Genomic DNA, 27,452 nt, shown 5'->3' on the forward strand with positions numbered 1-27,452 from the left:
GGAAGTCACTTCAGACTTAGCCAATGGGCGTTAGAGTTATGATATGGAAACAATGGCTGGGCCATAATATAGAAATGCAAAAAACCATAATCTTGATGTTGCGAGCAAGTGGTATCACTGAGCCCCCTCTAGAGAATCCAAGCAAAATAAAGATGCTTCTGACTGAGAAGGACTTTTTATACAGTTACACTTTGCTGTGGAAACAGAAGCAATGACAGCAGCAACCCTGGAATCTGCTGGTGGACAGATCATGGAATTACTGCCTGGCTTTTAAAAGCTGGATTGAGGGGGCCGGCCCCGTGGCCGAGCGGTTGAGTTCCCATGCTCCGCTGCAGGCAGCCCAGTGTTTCGTTGGTTCAAATCCTGGGCACGGACATGACACTGCTCATCAAGCCATGCTGATGTGGCAATCCACATGCCACAACTAGGAGGACCCACTACTAAGACTATACAACTATGTACCGGGGGGCTTTGGGGAGAAAAGGGATAAAAATAACATCTTTAAAAAAGCTGGATTGACCACCTTTGGCCGAGTAAGCATCCCCAAATCCTTAAATAATTCCACAGAGGAGGGAGAGCTGCAAGGCTTCTTGAGCTTTTCACTTGTGGGGGTCTTGAACATATGACACTGCACAGCATTTATTTTGGGGTGACGTAAACAGACCTTGCCCAAACATCTTGATTACACTCACGCCTCATGGTTCATCCACACACAGGTCCATGAAGGCCAATTTATAATTCTTTAGGGCTTTTTAATACCTCATAGTAGAAATACTTGACTCTCTCTCTCGCTCTCTCTCTCTCCACATATCTATCTGTGTATGTGTATTTCTAACTTCTGGGCAAAATTAAGCTATTTCATAAAGAGTATAGCATAAAAACATAATATGTTGTTTACTGTAATAATTTAGTAACTGTTTTTAATTTGCATATGTAACTTAGAAAATTGTTTCACGTGTATCTTATTCCATTAGAAAATGTGGTATATGGGAATAGGGACTTTGGACGTCTCATTTGACTCCATATCCCCAGCACCTAGAACAGTGTCTGGTGTATCATTGGCCTCATTATATGTTAATTGAATATCTGACTGACTGACTGAATGAATGAATAGAAGAAGTAACATAAGCTTGAAATGATTATAATCATTTAAATAATTCATTACCAATTAACTTTCGATTTGTCTTACATATGATATTTTTTAAAACATAGGATATATACTCTGAAAAGAAAAATAAGATGGTAGTTTATATTAGATTTACAAATTATATATGTGAAAAGGCTGCAGAACGTAACTTTTATTATAATTGAATAATTTTAAAAACTCACAGGAAAAAGTGTTGAGAAACGTTGACAATTACAGACCTTTCACCAAATTTTCAATAAATTACTTAAAAATGTATAAAAAATATCCAGAAGACCATGCAACAGAGTTGTAATAACCATTAAAATATTTTCTTTCAATTTATTTGTGTTTCAATGTGAAAATTATCTTGATAAAAATTTTAAGCAATTACTTTGTTTCCAGACTAAGGTCGGTAGTGGAAAGAGTGTTGGACTAGGAGTCAGCTTCCCATATTCTAGCCCAGTTTGCTGAGTTTTGCGATTTGGGGGAAGTTAAGCTTTTCCCATGCAGTGGTTTCCTCATTTGTAAAGGGAATAAAGTAGACGATCTCTCAAATCACTTCCAGTTTTGAAATTTTGATTCTAAATATCCTCATAGTTGGCACTGTGTTTACAGCCTTTATCAAACTCTCAATCACTAGGCAAAATGTACAAACTCCTCCTTAGCAGAATTAGAAATACCTGCACTGCTTTCGGAACAATTGGTGCCTGTTAGCTCTTGGACAAGTGCGTCATTTCCCGTTTGACTCAGAACAGCCAGAAATGTAGAAAACCAGTTTTCTTTCTGTACAATCCTTTTCAGTAGCTCTCTTACACCTGATTCATTTCCATTATTTTCGGCAGCAGCAATCTGTTTTAAGAGAAAAGTAGAATTAAAGAAGATCAAACATCTTCTGAATAAATTTAAATAGGAACTAGCCTTTAGAAAAATTGAGCAATTAAGCATAAATGTAAATAAAGGCTCGTTTTCAAATACTAAAGAAAATACAGCAATGCCACTTGTAGCAATTCTGGATTCCAGGGGGGAAAAAAATCTCTAGCTAAATGCCTTTTAAATATGCATTTTTTTTTAAGCTATTGAGATATTCAAACCTGACACGTAGGAAATAAATGTTTTATCTCTGCCATTCTGCATAAGGGGTGCAAAGAAAGTGTCTTTAATCTCTAGTCATGTTATGTCTATTTACATCAATCTCTTTCTGTATATCTAGGGCTTGCTTGCTTTTTCCTTTCAACCCATGGAGTCTACAAATGAGATCAAAGGAAAATCAAACATTTCTTATTCAATGCCTCTTTCTTCACTATTACCATTATGGAATAAGTAATTACTATCACGATTTATACTCTTGCCTATTTAATATTTGCACTACTTATTATCGCTATAATAAATTTTTCTTAAATTTGTGTTTACTTACTATCACGAGACAAATTTATTTCAATACTCCTTTTTGAAAGTATGTGGTAGAATTATTTCTATATCCAGTCATTACAATCTTTAGCCTTTATTTAATTTCTCTTTTAGATTAATCTAATAAGTCTTTTTAAATGTGGATCATTTGGGTAATCATTATCACAGTGCATCTCCCCAGCTCTTAATACAGCACCAAACATTTGGAGAACAGACTAACACAAGCCACATTTAGACCAGAAAGAAATTAGACAGGACATCATCAGCTTGCTGTGCCATCAGGCAAGCCACGTCATCTCTCTGGGCTTCATTTCCTACATGTGTAAAATAAGACAATTGAAAATAAATTTCAGGGTTTCTCTATCCTAGCTGCATATTAGATGCATCTGGGGGAGCTTTAGAAAATACTGATATCTAGGATCTACCCCCAAAGATGCTGGTTTGTCTATTTTGGGAAACCAGAAAAATTTTTTAAACAGCACCTCACGATTCTAATCAGCAGCTTAGACAAGAAATATTGACTCACACATTCTCAAAGTTCCTTCTCAACATTTGCCCATCTTCTACATGTATAATTTGGATTGTGTACCGAGATTAATGGTTTCCTACAAAATTTGTCTATTTTCTAGTCCTATAAATATATGCCATAACCTTTCAAAGTCAGAAATTTGTTTGCATTTTTGGAACAATGTCTGGCACAAATCCAGTGTTAGCTATTATTAGATGTTAGCAAAAGCATCCACCTTTACAAACATTTCACTAGTGGACACTTACGTAGTACAAGAGTCTATAGCATGATTTCTACCTAATGCATATGTTAGTCTTATTAGCTAATAGTTAATAATATTATTATAAAGGCTTTGCATATATTAATCCAGAAACCCTCAAGAAGGTACCAATATTAACCCATTTTACAGATAAGAAATCTAAGGCACAGAGAAGTCCAGTTACCTCCCTAAATCAACATAGCTAGTAAATGGCAGAGGTAGGATTTGATCCCAGGCATTTGGCTTCAGAGGTTGAATACTGCCTTCCTGAGCTATCATTATAGCTAATAATTGTCTCCAATTTTAAATTCATTTTCTGGCAAAAAATGATTAAAATGCTTACTTGACTTAATAAAATTTAGATGATTTCAATCCATCTCCCCCACAGCATTTTCTAAGCGGATTCTTGCTCATTTCCTACCTTTTCTCTAACTTCATTAATCTAATGGAAATTCTTTGTCTTCTCTGGTGTTTGTGACATCTTTATTATTATCTGCTAATTTAAGCAATAATTGTGCTAATTTAAGCAATAATTGCTAAAGATGTTAAATAAGACTGGTTTGAGCACCTTCTTTTAACTCAACTATTCTCTTTTTTAATTACCCCATCCTTTAATCAGCTTTAAATGCATCTGACAAAAGTAATCGAAAGAATTTCTCTAAAAAAAAGAACCAGTGAGGCACTGTAATGAATACTTTTGTTAAAAACCTAAACATAATTATATCCACTAAATTTTCCTCAACTATTAATCAGTTAAGTTGATTTTTACTGTAGAATTACATTTGTCAACTTGCTTTGTCCTTATTGAGTTCAGGCATTTGAGGAATCTTATGCCGTTATTTCCTACAAGTATTTTTATTATTTGATTGTGAAACTATGTATAACATTTGCGCAATTTTAGCAGCTTTATCAAGATTGAATTTTTAAGAAATTTCTTTAAGATATTCAAAATTCAAAATGGGGGCTGAAAAGTACATCAATTCCCTTTGAAGCAACCACACATTTTTTTTTTACTTAATCCGTTCTCCTAAAATATAGGAAAGATATTAGATCCCAACATATAAATCCAATTACTGAAATTCTTCTGAAGTGAATATTTAGACTTGAGACTGCAGCAGGCCATATAATGATTGTTACTCATGTTCTTCCCCCACTGAATGTTTTCTCTGAATATGAAGTTATAAATGTCTATGGGTACATTGTTAACTAATTTATGGAATATAAAATAAATATGAATTTGTGGGGGATATAATTTAATGCTTTCATATTCTAAATACTTTGATCTATGTTTTTTCTTTTCAACAGAAATCAGTGGAGAAACCAATCATCTTTCCATTAAGCACTGGCTTAACAACACAATTGTAAAGTTTGATAAAAAATGTTTTCTCTCCCCATTACAACCTTAGATAGCTATTCAAATATAATGATGATTTTTTAACACAGCTGAGCTCAGTGCTCAGTACCAGTAAATCAAGAAGTAAAACTCGTGTGTTAAAAACAAAGAACTTCAAAGAACTAGTTCCCCACAAAAGTTGTCTTACCAGCGAATACGTATCGTCATATTGACATAACTAATTTCTTATTAGTGCTTCCTCCTGCTAATAGAGTTCTTATCCATCTTAATTTACCTGACAATACAATGAGCTGAGGGAGACTGACTCAGGTACACAACTTCACGTAGGGGGAACTGGGCTCAGTTTCTAGCTGTGCTGGTCATAGTATGTCTGGTTCTCCTATGTAAATGAAAGGTGTATGCTTTGAACTGACCAGGGCTGAAACATGCACCTCTCTTCAGCTGTTCAGATCAATATTAAGACACTATGAAAATGTTTATATGATCGCTTCTTTTCCAGAGTTCATGGCTGTCTAAGTCAATGGATGTGCCACGATATCACTAAGCATCCTAAAATAGAGGCAGGTCAGTACAGGGGCACTCCGTTACTGTTAGGGATCATTCTATTAAAATGATCTATAAAGCAATTCTTGTACTTACTGCTGAGTCTCCAGTATTTACAACAGTGCCTTGCATACACTAGACGTTCTTTAACTATTTGTTAGACTAATGAACACTGATTAACACTACAACATAAGCTCCATGAAAGTACAGATAATAACTACATTATTTTCCAATCTTCTCACCACTAGCATGGTGTCTAGCAAAAGATGTCACTTCATAAATTTAAACCAAGTGAATGAATACTCAATCAATTAAATCAGTTTTTTGGGGTAATTCTTGGACACAAAACTAAATCTAGGATCATTTTCAGAAGCTCTGATGTATGAGGGTGCAGGACTAGGTCGTGGATGTGGAAATCCTAAACTAAAATAACAGACCAAGTAGAAAATGCTTACCTGAAAACAAGAAAAGAATTAAAATAAAATATTTTTTAGAAGTCTTGATTTCTTAGTGAAATGCTACTTTATGCTGCAAAAAAAACAAATTTCGAGAACTTATGTCCATCATTCACACATTTCCAAAAGCCTGGCAAGGCAATTCATTATATCATGTGTTCTTATCTTTTGTTCCAGACAACTTTTTAGAAATAAATTCAATCAATCAATCCTTATTAAGCACCAACTCTATACCTACTCCTGGCTAGGTTCTGGGAGCTTAAAGATGAAAGACACAATTTTTCCATCAAATCACAGTTTAATCCAGGGACTTCAAGAAGCAGATCTCAATTTCAACATGGGAGATTTATCAAAATCCCTGAAACTTTAAATTCATAAGGAAATGTAATGAAATAAATGCCGATAAAAGTCATCATCATCATCATATCAAAATAGCTCTTTATTATTTATAAAGCTTTTTCATAAACATGATTTCTCATTCACGTTCACTAAAATACTATGAATGCGAGGAGAAATTATCATTATGTCCATTTTCATGGGTCAGGAAACTTAAATAACTAGGTCCAAAGTAACAAACACAGTAAGAAACAAAGATGGATCTCAAATTCGGGTCTTCCCATGCCAAATTCCCATGCTTTTCCCACTATACTTTGCTGTCATAAGATAACCACTCACTGATGACCCCCATATTAATATAGATTCTTCTAAACCTAGTGCTTCCTTCTCACTGCCCTCCATAGCTTATTTGAGACTGATAATACATGTAAATTTATAGGTACAAAATTATTCCAGAATCTCACAAAGCCATTCTTCCTCCTTAGAGAGCCTCAAATACATAGCTCCTCCATCTTTCAGAGCCTCTTTTGAAATAGGAATCCAAGTTTGGGTTGTTTTGGCCTTAACTGCTACCAGTACACAAATGTCCCTTTACTCTATATCTTTGTGTCAAATCCCTTGCATTACTGCTAGCTGCCTCCAAGCTTGCCAGAATCAAGAACTTGGATAAAATCTAGCTGGCGGGAATTCAATCCAGGCAAGACAAAAGTGATGCTGATAGGCAGAAGTATTTAGAGTAAATAAGGAGAAGTGCTGTTTCGCTGGCAATCGGGACATCATACCCACCAAACATAAACAGCTTTGTGGTGTTACTGGACTCTGTTGCTTCTGGACTTCCTAACAGCTACTGTGGCTGGAAATGCCATCTTCCATCTCCAGCTGGCTTGAAGGCTGCATACTGTCTTCCAAATTAAGATTCTGCCACAGTGATGTACACATTTGTCATATCCAGCTGGACTACTATAATGCGTTCTAGCTGGTTCTCAATACACAAAACTACATAAACGTTACAGACAACAGTGTAAAGTAATTTACTTGTTGGGAAAACCAGCCATCAAAATTAGATGCATGCTTGGGTCTTGGGACAGGCCCTATGGCTGTCAAGTATGCAAAGGAGCATTAACTTTAGTCACTAAAGACGAAGTCACATCATAGACTAGTGTGAGACCAATGCCCAGAACTTTGTAATGAGGATACAAACAATTGATGAATCAAAAGGAATGAGAGAAAAACAGAAAATTTCAAAATCATAGCACGTTAGACAAAACCTTTGACTTTTAGTCATAGGTTTATTTGCCTATACGCCTTTCAAATTAAGACTTTTGACTCATAATCTTGAATAAGTCAGATTCAAATAGGTCAGCATTTCTATACTTCACAGTACATGCTCACTCAGAGAAAAACAACGAACAATAAACATTACATTAAAGTGTAAAGTCACCTGTAAAATTTACCCTGTCAAAATGCCACCTAAAAAAAAATCCACTATTCTTTCACTATATGAAAACCTGCAACAGGTGACATATTTTTTTAACGAATTATCTCTAACTTTTGATTCCCAGAGAATGTTGAAATTTTGATTAAAGGGAAAAAAAAAGTGTGTGTGTGTTCATGTTATACGTAATTTCCCCATTTGGACCAAAATTAAATGGCATAATGTATAATATAGGCCAGAGATTGGCAAATTTTTTCTCCAAAGGCCAGATAATAAATATTTTAGGCTCTGCCGGCTATATAGTCTCTGTCCAACTGCCCTTGGAGCACAAAAGCCATCATAGTATGTAAATGAATGAGCATGGCTGTGTTCCAATGAAACTTTCTTTATGAATCCTGAAAATTCAAAAATCTAAAAACCATTCTTAGCTTTTGGGCCTGCAAAAACCAGTAGCAGGCCAGATTTAACCCATGGGTTATGGTTTGCTAATTCCTGTTCTACAGAACTATGTTATATAAGACATAAAATTCCACACCATCAGAACCTAAATCTCCGGCTCTGCCACTGTCTTCTTGGGAGACCTTGGGCAAGTTATTATCCTGCCTCAGTTTCCTCATCTGTAAAACAGAGTAGCATTAAAAACCTCAGTGAATTATTGCCAGTATGAACTGTGATAACACATTCTGCAAATGATACTAACCTCACATAGTAAGTGTTTAGTAAATGTTACCTGTCAGTAGATATTACTATTCTAGAATTAATTTCTCTTTAGCTTATTCAGAGAAAAGATTAGAAAAACAGCCTTTCTGTGTTTAAATTAATTAAAAAATTATAAGTGCCTAGAGATTCTCTTCTCAAGGAAGGAGGAAACCAAATTCACCCAAAGACATCAAAGAACATCTGGAATGGAGCTAATGAAGGAGCAACCCAGAGTTGCAAAATTTGTCTAAAAGCTTAGCTGGATCTGAACTGACACCTACCCGATTTCTGTCTTCAAGCGTCAATAGATCCTCCGCCACGCATTTGTCCAAGACATCTCTCACCAGAAGCCTGTCCACCAGAGTGGGCTGAAGGAGGTTCAGCAGTTGGAGACACTCATCATGAGCACTCTCAAAGGATGGAGAGGGCAAGTCGGTGAGCTCAGGGTTCATGTAGCGGGCGGCTAATGGGCTGCCTGCTCGCTGCAGGGCCTCCACAAATTCCCTAGCCCAGCCAGGGGGCCAGACGCCCTTCTCCAAGGTGCTCAGGAGCAGTTCAACTGCTTGCATGTTCCCAGTGGTGGCGGCCGTCGTCTGAACCTGCTCCTTCACCTCTGGAGGCAGAAAGGTCAGGTAGTCTAGTACCGGCTCCACCTGGATGTACTTTTTCACCCTGGCCCTGAAGCACGAGATGAGATAGCGGAAACACTTGTCTGTGGAATAGCCATTCGCCATCTTTCGTTCTCAGAGAAGGGAGAGGATTCTCCCAAGTAGACGGACAGGTGGCTGTTCTCTACTCAACAGGTGAGACGCGGTGCCTCTGTCCGCGGCCTTGGAGGGCCAGGGTCTGCAGCGAGGGGCCTGACAGCGGCGCGCGGAGGCGAGGGCGCACCTGGGCCGGCGGGCAGGTGGGCCGGCGGGCAGGCGGGCAGGAGTGCCGGCGGGCCGGGGACGCGGCGGGGACCTGTGCACGGGGCGGGCGCGGCCCCTCGGGCTCTCTGCGGGGCTCGCCGGGGCCGGGGACCAGGGCACGCTCTGCACGCTCGGATGGGAGCTTTGAGTCCAGCTCTCTTCCAGGCCTGTCTTATAAGTTAGCGCGACTTTTGTTTCTGTTTCGATTCTCTAGGACTTTCCAAACGTAACCGCCCGCCGGGCAGGGAGTGTGTGTTTGGTCGGGGAGGAGCCACCCTTTGCTCGGGTCTGGCACGATGAGTCCTTTGCTCAAGGGCACTTGGGGGAAAAGGAAAACGGAAGCGAATGCTCTCCCCCTGAGTCGGACAGCGACGTTCCAACAACGACAACGGGGATTTTGTCTCCCTTGCAGGATCCTGCCTCAAAATTCAGATTTCTTTCCCACAGCCGCCTTGAAACACCCCTTGTCAGCTAAAATGTGGAGGGCGTGAAAGCTCGTGACTCGGGACTTCCCAGGCCGGGCGTGAAGAGAAACTGCCACGGACGCTGCTGCCAACAGGGAGGATGCACCCTTGCCTGGTGAATGCGGGCAGCTTCCGGCCCGCCAGAGTAGTAAGACCGCAGGGGCAGGTGGAGAGTGAAACTAAGAAGACACCTTTCTAGAGATGTGAAACCCCAGAACCCCAGGATGAAGTGACCTCTGCACCCTTTCTAGAATAAATCTGACTTCTTGTGGGTCCCCAAGAACTCTTTCCTCTGGGAATTTGTGGCTGGGTATGAAAAACAGCGAATAATGATAAACAGTGAACTTCATTCCCTCGTGCGTAGATTGTGGTATTTATTTGTCTTTGACCAGCGCCTGGTGACAGACGCAGAGGACTTTAATCACCAACTCAGCTTAGGAGGAAGCCAAGACTGAAGGTTTTCTCTCTCTCAGCATGTAAGTTCCCTGTATTTTTTAGTATACAACCTTCCTTCAATAAAACAAAACAAAATCCCCAACAACTTATTTTTGATATGACTGCCATTCTTTTCTTGGATTCAATACAGCAAGTTTTGGCTGAAGCAGCTAAGAACTTAATTAGCAACTAATGTACCAACTTGTAGTAAACATCAACATTTGTCTATGTCATGAGGGAAAAAAAGACACCCACACTGAAAAATGGCAGCTGCATTTCAGTACAGAAACCACATAAATGTGAGTCCTTCAGGTTGCTACTCGCTAAGGCGTTCTGTAGCCCTGGGTGGCGGTGGGTGGTAGTGTATAAGTTTCGTAATGAGAACCTCACGGCGCAGAATTATAGGGAGGATGGAGCGGTCATTTAGGCTGTCAAAAAGATATATAGAAAAAGTAATTGGTTAGCAAAGCACATTCAATGAAGTTTAAATAGGCCAGAGAAGCCTGGCTGTGCTGGGGACTGGATAAGAGAAATCTAGAGTCTTTGTGATTATTTTCAGGGGGGCATACAAAATATCCAACTGAGTACTTTATACATGTTGTCTTATTTTATTCTCTAATTATATTATGTAGCTAAGCCTTTTTCTTCCCTAAAGGATTGTAAACTACTTGAATAAAGGACATATTTACACAGTACCCAGTACAATACTCCACAAATAGTAGACCCTTGCTGATTTTGCCCCTGAAGGGGAGTTTTATTTGCCTTGACTCTAGCAAGTGGCCGAATGTCACACACACAGTGAAAGTTGTTGAAATGAAATGGAACCTTTACCTTGCAGGTGGGCCAAATTTGTGCTATTTTTTTCTCTGTCTCTTCATAAACACTGCTATATCTTTACTTTCTTTGGGGAGTTTCCTTTGCACCCAGGTAGAAGATAATCACACTAGATGTTTCTACAAAAGTATTCAAATTATTACTTTTAGTTATTGTGTCTATGAGATGTCTTTTAACAAAAACCTCCCCCTCACCCGCTTAGGTGCTGGCAGGTTTCATTCAGTATGGTAAAGCAAAAACAAACAAAAACAAACAAATCAAAAACATTCTGTGCCCTGGTACCCATTCTTCTATCCTTTAGTTTCAAACATTGGGGAATAAGGAGGGATTGCTAGTTAAATATGGGAAAATGATCTCATCTTCTTAACACCATGAAATTGCTGTCCTGGTGAGAGAGGGTCCAAAGCAGAAGTTTAAATGTGTGGTATTTAGATTATATCATTCATTCATCCAATCATTTAAAAACTTACTTATTAAGTATCTATATATGACCAGCGCTACTCTCGGTGCAGTTAATAAAACTAAACAAAGTTCCCACTTTTATGGAGCTCACAAGCCAATGGGAGTGGGAAGATGGATAATGAATAATAACTAGAAAATATGCAATGTGCTGGGTGAGGATAAGTGTTCTGAGGACTATGGTGAGATGTAGATAATAGTGCACATTATAGTTTCCCTGGTTGATTTTCCATATAGATGCCCTCTCCTCGCCCTCATCATTAGCATCACATAATATCCATTCATAACAATTCATATTTACTCTCAAGTAAGAGTCACTTTGCTGGACGAGGATTGAGTTACGAGGACTGAGCATGAGTGGGAGCATCTGAGGGAAAATGGAAAGGAACCTCTTTTTTAGGAATCTGCCATAATCTTGGTAGGACCCCTTCTGGAGGAAGGAGGTTGAGGAAAAAAAATCCAACCCACAGCCTCTCAAAATTTATCCTTTTTCTTCACCTATATTTTTGCATTGTGATTTAGTTTATTGTCTGCTTTTTGTTTGAGTAATGTTTTCTTCTGTCAAGTTTCTTCTCATCACTTTCAATTTTCATCCTCCTCATTATTTTCTAAATGTAAGTTTCTGTTTCCTTTCTCCTTTGAGGTAGGAAATCATGCTGATCTATAGCTTTTCCTTCTCTCTAGACCTGCCTTGTCTTTATAAACCTAAAAGGAAAATTTCAGTCTTCATCATTTTTAAAAGTCACCCTTTAGCATTTTATTCTTTAAATAGTAATTCAAGAACATACTAGATAACAGATTCCTGCTATTATCCAACTTTTCATTTGAGTTTTCTACAATTAAGAAGTAGTACAAATCACAACTGTCACTTCTTGGACAAACTAGAACTACAATTTAATGGTCACACATGGCAGTAATGTCTTTTCCAAAGAAAATGACAATAGATTTAGTTAAATGAGGAAATCCTTCTAGAATTGTTATTGTTTCTTCATTTATTTAACAAATTGTTTCAATAAAGAGTTTCCTCCATGGCATTTACAGTTAGATACCATTGACCTAGCAGTGTAGAGTTATGATTAAGCAGAGAGACTCTGAGCTTAGGATGTCCAATTTCTCAGTTGTAAAATGGAATGATACCACTACCATGTCATAGGGTTGTTCAAAGGATGTACTGTAAAGCATTTCGCCCCAGGGCTGCAATGTTGTATGTGCCCAGTAAGTGACTGCCAGCATTCTTACAGGCAATGAGTAAGAGATGGTGCTAGTTGTCAAAGAAGGCACAATTTATAGAGGAAATAAATTAGTTATGTACATAAACACAATGTAATAACTAGCCACGTAACTGAGCTTTTAGACAGCTTTTTGCAAGAAACGAACACTGATGGGCTGATTTAGCAGGAAAAGTTTGCTAAAAGGATACTGTCCTGGCTTTATATTTCAAAAACATGAGTAGTTCCAAAATAGAAAAAGAAATTCTGGCTAAGTTTATTAGATCATGATACTTGTTTCTTAATTACTTCCACCAATTCAATGGTGAAGTTCTGATTTTAAGTGTGCACATGTAAAAGCTTTTCTACATAATAAACAGTTTTGACAAAAAAAAATCAGATGTCAGTGAAAAATTTTTTAAACATCCATTTTTTCCAAATGCTTCCTCTATAGCTTAGGTTCTTTCAAAAACAGTTACTTGCACATTTACACATATTTTGGTTAAAACAGCAGCTTTACCTCAAAGATATAGATTGGCTATGCTTCTTTTACTTTATTTTAGAATACATGATTAACAGCAGACTACCGGCCAATGTAATTAGAGTGCCATTGTCTTTGCCTTGAGGTCATGGTGGGCATTTGGGGGTTAGATGTCTCAGCCTCTGTCCATTCTGACTGAGGGGTGGCTGTTCCAGTGGTTTAATACCTGCCCCAGACAGTTAGTGAAATATTTGTATTTAACCTCTCTTCTATTATAACTGACAAAGTTTTGAAGTAGGAGTACTGTCAAGTGAGTTCTTGAAATCAAATATTGAGATAAATCGAACCAATCTTAAATCATAAATGGTTACATTAAGATTTTTAAAGAATAATAAAGTATTGTCAATTACAAAATATTTTTTATTATTAATGCACTAGAGTATATGAATTACATTTACCAATCTTATTTTATCTTCATCTGACCCCTTACTATTGAATTTTTGTTTGTATTTTATGATGTATTATTACAGTTGTACATTTAAAGATTTTTTAAGTAAATACATATACATTTATTGGGGTCTATGTTCAAATATTTTTACTGATAGTGATCAAGAACAAAGTCCTTGGAGACCACGGTTCTAGAGAGCCTCCCAAGGGCTAGAGGGTGTAATGAATTCAGCTGAAGAGCAGGATTAACAAGAATGGAGGAGAAAGATGCATAGGTGAAAAGAGAGAGAACTCTGAGGAAAAAAGGACAATCCAGCACTGGGATCTTGAAGTGGAACATTTCAGGTTACTAATATTATTATTGCTTTGTGACAAATGTCAGTATACTAAGTTAACACATGGACAAGGATATATTTCGTATCCTATTGCCAGACATGATGTCCACCAGATTTTTTCTTGAATTGAATATTTTAATAAAATTCATTTAAAAAATAGTTTATGTTCACTGCAGAAATTTCTGGGGAAATCACATAATATTGAAGAAGACTATATGAATTACTTTTAATCTCATCATCCAGAGATAGGCGTTTTTAATATTTTAAGTGTATTTCCTACCAGTATTTTATTGTGTAAATATAGGTGTGTATGCATGCATGTGCACATGCATATACACATCCAACATTTGTTCAACAGAGAATGAGCTGAGATGGTCTCAACTGTGAGGAAGAGATCTCCCAGGAAGAGATCTCCACAGGGAGATCACGTTGACATGCCAACGGGAGAAAGAGCCTGTGAGAGATCCCCTATGGCAGGGATGGGCAGGATATTTGGGCAGCAATGCCTAGTACTGAATAACAAGTTCATTCCTGTGTTGCACTTGCTGTACTGACCCTTCTTAGTCCCAGATCTTTCCTAAAAGTCTGCCAATATAACAGGCAGTTAGCAGTGGTGATTTGGTTAATAAAGGAGAGGCAGTGGCCCATGTGGTGGAGCAGAGCTGCACAGAAAGAAAGAGAGTCTAGAAATTGAGACAAGGAGTATGGATTGAGAATTCCATCCAAGGGAAATGATGAGAGTGTAAGCCCTATAGGAAACCTCAAACACCTTAGGAACTGTGCCAGACTTGCTGTGCTCTGCAGGATGGGAAGGGCCATCTCAGTAGCCATGCTTTCAGCTGCAAGGTAAAGAATGCCTGAATAAATTTGACCCAGCAAGAGGGATTGAATTTTCTCACATAACAAAAAGAGTCAGTGATTCACTGAGGTCAGAACTCTGGGATGTGTCCTGTAATTGTCTTGGTTTTATTCTCGTGGTTGCAAAATGGCTACAACAGCTCCAAACATCAGTTCTTCTTCCAACTTCAGTTAAACGCAGGTTGTATGGGGATGGAGCATAGAGTTTCTCCCATTTGCCTCCTTCTAACAGTGAAGAAAAAATATTCCGGGAGTTCCCCAGCAGAATTTCTTATATATCTCATTGGCTGGAACTGGGTTGTGCCCACCTCCCCTAAAACAAAATGATACATTAAAAAATTCTGATTTCTAATAGTAAGGCACTAAATATATCATGAAAAGGACATTTGTTTACAGTATGAGAGCTGACCAGAAGGCAGAGCATCGCCTTGTTTGATCTCAGCTAGGAACATGCCCATCGGGCAACTCAAATTTTTCGCTGCTCTGCACATGTTCACCAATGACCCTGAAAGCACGAAAGCTAATGATTTTTGGGTAACAAATAAATATTTTGGCAAGTAGGTGAATAGTTTCCTTGTCTAACCAGGAGAATTTGGAAAACTGGATCGTGCTTTGTAGACATATTGCTGAATCATTTGTACTAATTCAGTTTAGCTAAAACTGTGATATTAATGAACATGTATTTTCAGCAATTTATTAAGAGCGATGTTATAGCTTGGAACATTCTTCTGCCAAATACGTTGACGTGGGCATTGTCAGGTATTTGCTCAGAACAAATAAAACCTATTATGCGTGATAGAGAATAAATGTCTTCACGGCAATAGCACCTTGGACACTTCAGAATGTAAATCTCTAGCTTATATTTGGTAAAATTGGATAATGTATAAATTCAATTAAAAGGTCACCTAATGTCTGTAAACTAGAGAGAAAATAACAAGTACAGGAAATCTGAATCTGAGTGACTGGAAGAATTTTTGTTTATCGCATGCCTAGCTGTTACCTAGATGGTAGTTTTCCAACCTCTTGGTTTAGCAAAGAGAATGAGAGACAGACGGAGGTACCCCTATATCATTAAAAAACTCTTACTGGGGCCGGCCTGGTGGCACACCAGCTAAGTGCGCATGTTCTGCTTCGGTGGCCTGGGGTTTGCCAGTTTGGATCCCGGGTGCGGACATGGCACTGCTTGGCAAGCCATGCTGTGGTAGGTGTCCCACGTATAGAGTAGAGGAAGATGGGCATGGATGTTAGCTCAGGGCCAGTCCTCTTCGGCAAAAAGAGGAGGATTGGCAGCAGTTAGCTCGGGGCTAATCTTCCTCAAAAAAAAAACCCCAAAAACCAAAAACCAAAAAAACTCTTACTTATATTAATTAACTGTAGTTTCTTATACTTTTTGTCAACCATGAAGAGGGAAGTTGGGAATATTATCAGGAAACTCAAGTTCCACACAAAAATAAGCTCCATTGCATAGCCACTTTTATTGCAAGTTTATCATACACTAGGTGACTAATATTCAATCTGTAGTATGAGGAAGCTTAGTGGTACCTTAGAGACTGATGGAGAGAGGCTCAATGGGTGAGGCTCTGGCTCCCCCCAGCCCACTCCAAAGTGGATTGACTGTTATTGGCTTTACATTTTGAAGTTCCATATTTTTGGAAAAGTATTTGAAAACCTCTGTGCTGGGAGGTCAGAACATCATGTATAGTTCTTACAAAAATAAAAATATTGTATCAGAGCTTTCTTAGACTCTCTCATATTTATATATGCCCAACTAGGAGCAATATGAGTTCAGGCTGACCAGCTAATCTGGTCAATTTCTTATAGAACCAAATATTAGAAAAGTTGGGTGAGTTCTGGAACAAATACACCATATTGTTGAGGGAGAAAAAGGGACTTCAGTTCTATTATGCTGCTATTGTTATAAATGAAAGAATACATGAGGAAAATCAGCAAATGAATGAAATGATGATATACCAATTTATTGAGGCTGCAAATTATACCACATTTTATAAAGTAAAATTAAAGTAAATTTTAGAATTTAAATTTGTAATTAAATTTATAACTAAAATTAAATTTAATTTAAATTTTATAATATTTTTATTAAGATATTTCCTGATTATTCCTAAAAGAATTAATTTTTTCCTCCTCTGGATTCCTAATTAGAATGTGTGTATATGCGTATTGCATTTGCAGGCCCGTATGCATATTTGTGTCGAGGGTGTATAGATTTAGCAGCTCTAGGAGAGTTTGCATACTCCTTCCCAACCCTTAGGACTGGTGCAAAACTTTAAAACTTATTTAGCATAGATGGTTTCATTTCATTGATTCTTTCTCCCTCCGATGCAGTAAAAACCTCAATAGGCACATACTGTATTATGTGGGAGATTTTTAAAAAATTGTAGAGTGGTCCAAATAACTGCTACAAATGATCTACTTAAAAATGCTTCAAAATGAAGGAGTTATGATTTTAACAGATAGATGAGTATAAATAAGGTTGCAAGCATGGACTAAGAGTGATATCTGATTTTAAGCATTTCAAAAATGTTATGTTTTTCAGGAATAGACTGCATATGTACGCATAAATGTGCTTCGTGTTGTTAATTAGGAATTAAGAATAATATTAACATTTAATAGTTATGGAACACCACAATGAACTATGGAGAAAACCTGAGCTTCCTCACAAAATGAATTCTGAAAGCTGACCCAGGTTCTCAGGTGGGGCCAAGCACTGCCTGTGGCTCATTCTGTTCCCTGAAACCTCAATGACACAGTGTCTCTGAGGAGCCGCAGACACAAAGCAGCCCAGGCCAGGTCCTAGACATTCAGCTGTGCCCAGGCCGTTCTCAGAAAGCTATGAAGTGGGGAAGTCTTCCCTTGCTTCCTCCTTAGGCTTCTCTGTACTGCTCCTTGCTGATGATGGTGTTGCCTCTGCTGCCACCTTGTGGGGTTTTCACTGTCAAATCTTAACTACATCAGAACTGACTTGGCTGGTATCACGGAAGTAAAATTGTAGCCGTGTACAATTACAGATTTTTTGACAGGTAACAGAAAAGGGAGGTAATCCGTATTTCCTAATGGGAAGATAAAACCGTGACTATAATTTAGTATAAACTTAAAGTATTTTGTTTTATAAAAGCAGAGAACAACATATAGAGAACTAATTGATCTTCTGGTAGGAAATATCCCCAAAGAGGAACGGAGATTCCCAGAAGTTGCATTACATTACTCAATGTCACACTGTCAGCAGATCAACATGAAGTCAATTGTCAACTCTAAAATATTTATTGCACAGTTCCTTCAAGAGTTATCATAGACAATAATGATTAGAACCAATTGCTTTAAAACGTAGGTTTTATTATTATTATGGTATGAAGAGGACAACAGATCAGGAGAAGATTACCATTGAAAAAAACAGTTTGTTACAGTTTGCAAGAGGAGGGGGCCCAGGACACCATGCAGAGCCACACAGGAAAGCACCGGGATCAGTGAGGGGGCAGAAGGAGCAAGAGGAAAGCATAGACAGGAGCCTTCATTTTGGTTTCCATGGGAAAGGCAAGGCAAGGTAGGGTCAGCAGGGTTAGATTTGGCAGGGTTAGAGTTGGAATAATTTCAGCAGGCTCTGGGGCATAGGGGCTGTCCCTAGTTGCCTCGTGTCCACCCTGGGGAGATTAGTGTAGAGGAATACTGCCCCTTGGAGTGTAAGGGCCAGAGAGAGGAGCTAGTTCAGTCTGAGCTCTGGATTGGCCAGTTTGCCTATGAACGGCACACCTCCTGAGGAGTCATTTGCTATCTCTAAGAACTGGCTAGTCCTGGGAGGGGCAGTCTCTCCCCAGTCAGCAAGGCCCCAGATGCCAGAGCATCAAGAATGCAGAAAATAAGAAAATGTAGTTAATATACCAATTAATATATTCTTTTGAAATCAGAGAGTATATGTGAATGAATGAAATCAGTAGAGTTAATAAAGAGAAATTATTCTAACTCTGATATTGGTATTAATTTATTATCTGCAAAATATCATTAGCTGATAGATAGTTTTCTATATGAATGTTTCCCAAATATCAGGAGGAAATATTGATCTAAATATAAATAAAATTGATCTAAATATTTGCTGTTTTTTCCTTGTTGTAAAACTATATTATAGGGTAATAAGCTTGAAGATATACGTTTTGCTTAGTTAATACTGCAAGGTTGAGATCATAATCATTTAATTTTTCAAATTTTTACGGAAAAAGCTATACTTTAGGTGCATACTTTTCCAATAGAAATCAGTTCTGTTTCCTTCTAAACAGTTTTTGCTTCGTACTTTCTCTTCATTTAATTCTTGTTTTCTGATATCACTAACTACTATCTTGACAATTAATGAGCAAACTGTGGCCTAAAGATTCTGTTGCCAGTTTGCATCCTCCTTTCTCCCTTGCTCCCTTCTCCTGTGCTGGTTGCCATAGTGCCTCTTGTAAGGGGTGGCTCAAGTCCATACTGGAATCATGGTGGCTGAACTAAAACCTAAGTTCCCTCTCATTCTCTCTCCCTCTTGTACATATCCTAGTTGCTTGATCAAGTATTTGTATTTAATTAAAGAGAGATTCACCATTCAATATAATTATTCTATAAATATTTACTTTATATAATTTATCTGGATTTTTGTCTTACAGAAGAATTACATAGGTTGAGTCTCTAATTGAAGAGTTAAATTTTGGCAGGATCATAAGTATAAGTTGTGGAATTTCTTTTTCTTCGCTGTCTGATATTTTCCACTTGCCTCTGAAGATCGTGCTCCACCCTCCTCTACACTGAACTGTTTCCTGGGAGGCTGACCTTTAGGGACTGCATCCATGAACTCCCTTTTCCTCTGGCTTCTGATTGGGATCAGTCAATGGAAGCCCTGGCAGGAGATCAGAGGCAGGGAAGAGAATGCGATTGTAGTATTGGTTCCCTCAGCTCCTTTCCATCCAGTTCATCATGCATCATGTTACTAAAGGTCATATATCAAATGGCCCTCTCCATACAGCTACTTTCTCTGGGTTTTAATAATGGCTTCCTCGCCTTGCTCCTGAGCCTTAAAGTAGTAACGGATCCTCACTGTCGCTTGCACTGAGATGCTATACCATTGCTTAATGGTGTCTCTTAACTATGTCAACACCTTTGTAAATAGTGACTTTATTACAGTCCTTCAGTTACTGTGTTTGAGTGTGCCATCTGCTTTTTTGGTGTTTATGACAGCAATTGAGTTTTATGGCTAAAGGCCAGAAAGCAAGGCAAATATCCAAGGTAGGCAAAGTTGAGCAGATCTTGGATGGTGCATTAACTGGGCTTGTTACACCCACCTGGGTTACTCCTGGCACCATCACTGATCATGGTTCCTCATCTGTGTTAATATATGTCATAATTCCTACCCTCAGGAATCTTACAAGGAGAATACTAAATTTTTTTCTTTTTACTTTATTTCAATTTCTAATTTGGGATAACTCAAGCAATAAAGTGCTTTATAGCTTAATTCTTAGATTTTAAGCAACTTAAAAAGCTTTAAGCATGGAACTTCATTCATTCATTTGTTCAAAACTACAGGAGCACTGTGGGTTGTCATTTTCCAAACATGAAAATTAATCAGGTCATGTTTTATTTTAAAAATATTTTGTAATTGTTTTGATCTGTGTCTACATCCACAATGCAATTTATTACTATCTTAGTTTCCTCTTAAATGCAATTCATGATACTTATTTCACAAGATTGTTGTGAAGATCAAATGTGATAATCTTCAAAATAGCTGTAAAAAGCATCATGTACTATATAAATAAATAAATTGTATTTTTTTAGTTTGACATTAATTAGGGAGTGGGGTGTTGTGTATCTTCACACATACACAAAATACCTAAGGATTAGCTTGGAAATGGGATGATCTCGCTTTTAGCCAGTCTATAATCTATTTAAGAATTAGGCCACTTTTATGTTTTTGATTAAAGCATTTTTAGTTTTTTGTAACATGATCACTTTAACTTAACTTACATTATACATAATCAAGTTACTTAGCAAAGGAATAAACACCAACAAAAAAAGTATTCAATCAACATTATTTCCTTTATATCTTTCCAGAAAGTCAGTTTTGTGAGTGTATGATCCCATGTTATCAATATGGAGTCTAATTGATATTCACAAGCATGAAACCTGCATTTAAGATTTAAGATAGGTATTTTTCCAACATTGCCTGAGTAACAGATTACTTTATTGAGGCCATTAATCATAGTGTTGTTGCTTTTACTGAGCATTAGTTGTGGACACATATTGTAGTCAACATTATATACATGCATTTCTAAAGAAGTTTGCATTGAATCCAAATTACTTAATAAGGCTTCAAAATTCAAGTGAAGATGTATATATTCAGAAACTATATCATTTGTCACCACTCTGAAGAGTCCTGTTGACACTTTTCATATATGCATTACTGTTTATTAAATTGCTTTAGAGTTTGTGCTTCTGCCAAAAGAGTACTTAATATTACCAGACTTAGAAACAGAAAACTGTGTTGTTGAAAGCTTAGCTGAATAAGGTCAATTTGTCATGTGGCTAGTCTCAGTAATAAATGGTAAATAATATTTATTTTTGTCTCATTTAGGAAGCTTATTATTTCTCTCTGTCCTCACTAGTGGGCAGTAACCCTTAGGCAGTTGCTGAAAGAAACAGTTTTGAACTTATAATGAAATTACTACTGGATGGCTTCATTTTATACTGTCTTATTTTTTATGCTTTATGCAAATAACAAATATAGAACCTTCACTGTTCCATATTAAAAACACAATGAATAATTCTGGAGAAAATATTTTAATTATTGCATGTATATCAATTAAAACTATGGCATGAAATCTATGTGAGTACATTTCAGTATGAAATAGATAAATAAATACTAGGGTGGATCCAAGGTGACAACACAACAGTAGACATTATGACTAAGTGTCCCTTTTTTCTCACCTTTCAGACTTTGTGTGCTGTAGACTGAACTGTGTCCCCCTAAAATTCATTTGTTAAAGCCCTAATCTCTAGTGCGATGGTATTTAGAGATGGGGTCATTGGATAGAAATTAGGTTTAGATGAGGTTATGAAGGTATGACCCACATGATGGGATTAGTGCCCTTCTAAGAAGAGACATCAGAGAACTTGCTTCCTCTGTCTGCCCACACTTCCGGAGGAAAGGCCATGTGTGGACACAGCAAGAAGGCAGCCATCTGTAACCCAAGGAGGGAATTCTCACCAGACACTGACCCTGGACTCTGCTGGCATCTTAATCTTGTACTTTCAGTCTCCCAAACTGTGAGGAATAAATTCCTGTTGTGTAAGCCATCCGGTCTATGGTATTTTGTTATGGCAGCATGAGCTGACTCGGACACTGTTTATGTAGTTTCTCAAGCTACATGGATTTAAATGGTGCCAGAATCATTTGCTTATATAATAAGCCACAACTTTAATCCACTAGGTCATAAAGCTATTTCTATTATTCATTAATTGTTATGGACAATGATGTCAAAGAGGCACTAATTTCTGGGGCCCCCTCACTGTCATAACCAGCATGAGCAATTAATTTTCATTTTAGGGCTATATTGGACGAGCACCTCCCACCTCCCACTAAGTTCTTCACTACTTCTCAACAGTTGCTGCATATGTCCCAAGGGGAGAATAACAAGGTTCATTAAGATGCAGATGCTGAGTGGTTGGTAGGCACCCTGGCTAGCCTCTTGGATCAACAACCTACTTAACATTTGAGACTCATAGGCTTCTCAGATCTTACATGCCCAATTTGATTTCTGATTTGCTCATTTCAAACAGCTCTTCCTCCAGTCTCCACCACTGGCAAAGATAAACAAAGCTGGACTCTAGTTAAAGTGGTAAGGATGATTTTAATTGATATACTATTAATAACAGGGAAAAGAGTCCGCTGTGAACTGAATTCAACTTTGATTTGTACAGAGGTGACTGGGCTTTTTAAAGGGAGAATAAGGGAATAGGGAAGGAGCAAGTGGGGCTCTGTGGAGTCAGGGAAGTGAAAAATTATAAAAAACAGGAAGATGTGTTGATACTAGTCCATGTGAAACCCATCTGGGTTTGCTAACTGGTGCTAAGTGAAGTTAGGCTCCTACATGCCACAGAGACTGGGGGACAGGGGCCTACCTTCAGGTGTTGGTTGGGACAAACAGTAAATTCTTTGGCAGCCTTGAGTTTTCTCAGGTAGGCACTTTAAGGAGGGCTAGGGTCATCCTAGGGATGCAGTCTTGAGCTGTCAGAAACTATGTTAGTGTTTGTTCAAGTCTTTATAGGCCAGGATTAAGGCCTAGTCCAGAGGAGGTCTCAGAAGAACCTGGCTTGAGTTTGGTCAAGGAGAAAATCTTTGTCATCATGTCATTAATGGGCAAATCCAAAACATCAGTGAATCCTGAGGGTTATACCTTAAAAATAGAAAATAATCTCACCACTGCTCACCATCTCAACTGCTACACCCTGGTAAGTCACCAGCATCTCTAAAGTACCAACAGACTGCTCACAGATCTCCTTGCTTCTACGCTAACCTCCTTCAGTCTATCATCAACACAGCTGAAAGAGTGATTCTTTAAAAATTAAGTCATATCATGTCCCACTATGGCTCCACACCCTTCAGTGGCTCCTTATCTCATCAAGAGTATAACGGAAAGTCCTTATAATGGCCTGTAAAGGCCCACATAATCTGCCCCAATGGCCCTGCTCTGTAACCACTCTTACGACTTTCCCGCTTGCTCAGTCCACATCAGACTCATTCCTCTTTGCTGTTCTTTAAACAGGTCAGCAGTCTTCTGCCTTAGGACCATAGCTCGAGTTCTACCTGGAATAGTCTTCCTACAGATAACTACATGTCCAACTTGTTCACGTCCTTTAAGTCTTTGCTCAAATCTCACCTACTTAATGAGGCTACTTTGAGCCTCCCATTTAGTACTGCAACCTACTCTGTCACCTCCCTCCCCCTGCTTCCATTTTCCTTTTGTTCCATAGCATTTATCATCTTCTAACATACTATATGTTTTATTATCTTTACTTGTTGTCTTTTCTCTCTGCTAGAATGTAAGCTCCAGAAAGACAAGGACATCCCTCCCCCGTTGGTGTATTTTTTTCCATCTAAACTAGTCCTACATTATAGGTGCTCAATAAATATTTGTTGAATAAATGAATTACCCTTTGTCAGTGAGATTTCTTAGTGATATATAGTATATAAGTGATTTCTATGAGAGCGAGAGGCTCTGGCTCTGGAACTGAAGTTTGCTGAGGAGCAGTAAGATTTTTACTCTTGTCTCTTGTGTTCCTATCTCCCCACCCCCACCTCCATTCATATAGAGGGAAAGAGAAAATGAGGTCTACAGACAGGAAAGGGAAGCATAATCAATTCGGTGTTTAGGAAAATGTACTGGTCAATTGAATATCTAAATTTATGATAAGACCAAAGGCCTCCAAGATTCAGAAGAAATACCATAAGTGGACATAATCATGAAAGCTTTATGGTCACCAGAAAGCATGTGTCCTGTGTAAGGAAAGTAATTAGATTGGCTAATCTTAGTCAAAATCATGCATTTTCTTGTCTGTTCCTCCAGTTATTGGTGTGCCATTTTTCTACTTGTTAAACTTTCTCCTCTTATAGTCTAAATAATTTTTATTATATTTTGAAATATATTTGACTGTGGTTGGGGGTGGGGAAGGAAGGGAAAATGCATTGTTTAAGAGACCACATTCTGCAGCCAAACCGCCTGGACTCTAATCTCAACTTGGCTACTAACTATGCAACTATGGATAAGTGACATCTAACCCCTACTTTTTGCATTTGTAAAATGGAGATAATAATAGCACATACTAGACAAAGCTGTTTTGAGGAATAACACCTCACAACATACGGTACCTGTTACATAGAATTCACTGTATAAATAGCTATTTTTATGGAATTATGGAGTATTTTCTGAAAAGAAAAATGTATAATTAAAAATTTTTTTATGTATTACATTTTCATAAAATGATATTTTTCATGCAATACTAACTGAATTATGGAGGCACATTTTCATTACTATTACTAAAAAAAACCCTCTTCATAGGCTCATTTGAGTTTTTAATTTCCTATACTAGAAAATTTATAATTTGAAATACAAGGTTTAGAGAGAGAGAAATGCTGCAGACTGTGGTATTGAAAGTTTTTTCTGTATCTCTTATAGTAGTGTACAGGAGGTAAAACAATTTCCCTTTACCCTTCTGAGTTCTTGGCTGAGATCCCTATAATAAAAGACAGATTAACAACAGGAAAAAACCCAGAAGTTTGTTAACATGTGTTGTCGTGTATATGGGGGAGACATCCAGGGAAAAATGAGCAACTCTCAGAGGTGGCTTTGAACTCCAGCTTAAATACCATGTTCAGCTAAAGAGAAAAAAAAGAAAGAAAGGTGTGGGGTAGACTAGCTTTGGGGAGGTTACCTGGGAAACAGGGTAAACAACTGAAAGTTTTGTTAGACAGATTTAAGTCCCTGCCTTCTCCATTAATAAGAGTCTACAGTTGTCTCAGAGTATTAATCTTTGTCCTTCCTGGCAGAGAGAGGAACAGGGACACTTTTGTAGATATAGTCTTGCTTTTAGGCAAATAGAGAGGGAGCAGAGAGGTTTTCTTGTTTCTGTTTCTCAGTTACCTGAAGTTCAAAATAATCTTCATGCCAAAGTGACAAATTTTGGGGTGGCATATTCTGCTGCCCTTCAATACGAACTTCCCTGGGTGGCTCTTTCTCTCAGAAAGAGATACATTGCTAAAAACTGTGAAGGATCTGGTATTTTATCCTACTTGCATGCTAACAAGTAGCCTGCCACAGTTTCATAGAAGGCAGGAGATTCATCCATCAGAGTCAAAGGACTTTATTATTCAAGACACAACAGGTAGCATGAGCTTCAGGCTCTCATAGATTCCTCTTGTTCTGAAGTCCCACAGAGGGAAATGGAGCCTCTAGGCAGGTGCTGTACAAGCAGTAGGTTTGTATCAGAAGGAGGAACTCTGAGCTTATGAAAGTCCTGCTAGCAAACCTACCCAAACTTTGCCCTGGAGGGAGAGATTATTTTTGTTATCCTGCAACAAATATTCTCTCTGCCCTTGAGGGAAATACTATCTCTATCTTTGAAACTATCTGTGTAGAAATGCAAAAGACCCATGGAGACTTGATTCCCAATATACACAAATGCAATGCATCAGTAAGGCTATTATGAATAGAAGCACAAAAATTCTGACCAGAGGTTTAGACTAGTACTGTAAATGTAAAACTCTCAATCCTCTCTGAGCATTTCTTTGAATATGTAGTTAGTCAATTAGAATAAAACTTTGCAACAATTTGTTTTGCTTTGTACTGCTTTATCCCTTGGTGCTTTAATGAGTCAGACACTCCTTTCTCTTATCAAGTAGGCTTTACTGTCTCCATTCATCTATTCATTTATGCCAATAATTTAACCTTATTGGCTGAAGTATTTCTTATCACGTTAGAGGAACTAATGCATAACTTTCTCAAGAGTGGCTTGTACGTTAGCAATCTTCCTTTCTCTCCGCCTCTGCCTGATAAAATTAGGTTTCACAAAGTTCAACATGTTCCTCCTCTGTAATGTAGCTGAGCAGTAGTTATTCAGCTTTGCAAGGTTGATTTCCTCTGCAAATAGGTAAACACTTTCCCCCACATCTTTATTTGTAAGAAACATTTTAATGGTTGTCTTATTCTTCAGCGACAACTCAAAATAATATGATCCTGGTCTCTTTAAGCTCTTATCCTTTGGTTTGTGTGTGTGTTCGTGTCCTGTCTTTTTAAAGCTGAAGTTACAAAATTCATTTGAGTTCTAGAGAAAAGCAGAACTACTTACTCAATTACTATTACTTAATAAATCAAAACAATTGAGCATTTAACTTTTCATCCAGTGATAAAACCGACCTGTTCCTCTCAGTAGATATAATCAGGAGGCACAATTTAAGAGTTTGCCCAAAGGTTGAATCATTGGCAGGGTTGCCAGATAATATACAGGACTTCCTGGATATTATTAGTGTATAAATAGACAATAATTTTTTAGTAAATCCGTGTCTACTGCTATATTTGAGACATTCTTATATTTTTTAAAAAATCATTGTTTATTTAAAATGACATTTAACTGGACATCCTGTACTTTTATTTGCTAAATCTGGCTACTCTAGACACCATTTATCTATCAAACAAATTGCAAATAACCTTTTGGTAAAATTTAGCGTCTAGTGGGTTTTATTTGGCTTAGAAAGTCCCCTGGGGGCAGAGGTCAAGGTTTCAAAGTTTTGATGATGTGACATCAACGCCATGCAAAAATAAAAGTGACTAACTCTGCAACTTTTAAATTTATACATGTGTATTTGGAAGTTCAGCTCAGAAGAGCAGAGGAGTAGGTTAAAAGAAGTCATGGACCAGGCAGTGTCAGGTTTCTAAACAGAGCAAAGAAACTTTACAGCGGAGAGCCTTTCCAAAGGGGCTGGAAGTTACCGCGGCAAAGGCTTTTTCGCGGTTGTGAAGAGAGAGCGCGAGACCTGACCGAGCCAATAGGAGCCGAGGAAGAAGGGGATGGGCACGTAAAGCCAATCAGAGACCAGATGGGTGGGACTATGCTCCGGGAAGGGGTGGCCTACAGCAGTGTGGGCGGTGAAGAGTGAGACTCAGCCAATCGGAACCGAGTAGGGCGGGGCTGAGCTCCAGGAGGGGGCGGTCTCGGGGAAGCGAACAGTGTGGTAAGCGTGCTTTCAGCCTCACCTGCAAAAGCACCTGCTCCGGCGCCCTTCTTCCGCAGGGCAGACGCGACCTCGAAGGGGCACGGGGAACGCTCGCGCGGCTCGTCATGGCCTACCCGGGATACGGAGGAGGGGTGA

General features: G+C 38.2%; 2 protein-coding genes across 4 annotated transcripts in view; one reads left to right on the forward strand and one right to left on the reverse strand.

Annotated features, from left to right (window-relative positions):
• The window catches only part of IFIH1 (interferon induced with helicase C domain 1), a 52,071-nt gene extending 43,215 nt beyond the window's left edge, over positions 1-8,856 (reverse strand). Inside the window, exons 1-2 of the mRNA XM_014860185.3 lie at positions 8,404-8,856; positions 1,807-1,975 (exon numbers count right to left, since the gene is read on the reverse strand). Of these exons, the coding sequence (XP_014715671.2) occupies positions 1,807-1,975; positions 8,404-8,856 (622 nt within the window). The remainder of the gene's footprint in view (positions 1-1,806; positions 1,976-8,403) is intronic.
• Positions 8,785-27,452, forward strand: part of GCA (grancalcin) — a 38,154-nt gene continuing 19,486 nt past the window's right edge. Inside the window, exons 1-2 of one of the 3 annotated variants that reach the window (XM_070507995.1) lie at positions 8,785-8,925; positions 9,248-9,973. Coding sequence is in view for 1 of the 3 variants with exons in the window: in XM_014860201.3 (XP_014715687.1) it covers positions 27,422-27,448 (27 nt within the window). In the remaining 2 variants the exon portion in view is untranslated. Of the gene's footprint in view, positions 8,926-9,247; positions 9,974-27,257; positions 27,449-27,452 lie in introns of those variants that run through there. The other 2 variants (XM_070507997.1, XM_014860201.3) reach the window with 2 other exon arrangements.

The sequence above is a fragment of the Equus asinus genome, chromosome 4 (assembly GCF_041296235.1).
Source record: "Equus asinus isolate D_3611 breed Donkey chromosome 4, EquAss-T2T_v2, whole genome shotgun sequence".
Classification (NCBI taxonomy): domain Eukaryota; kingdom Metazoa; phylum Chordata; class Mammalia; order Perissodactyla; family Equidae; genus Equus; species Equus asinus.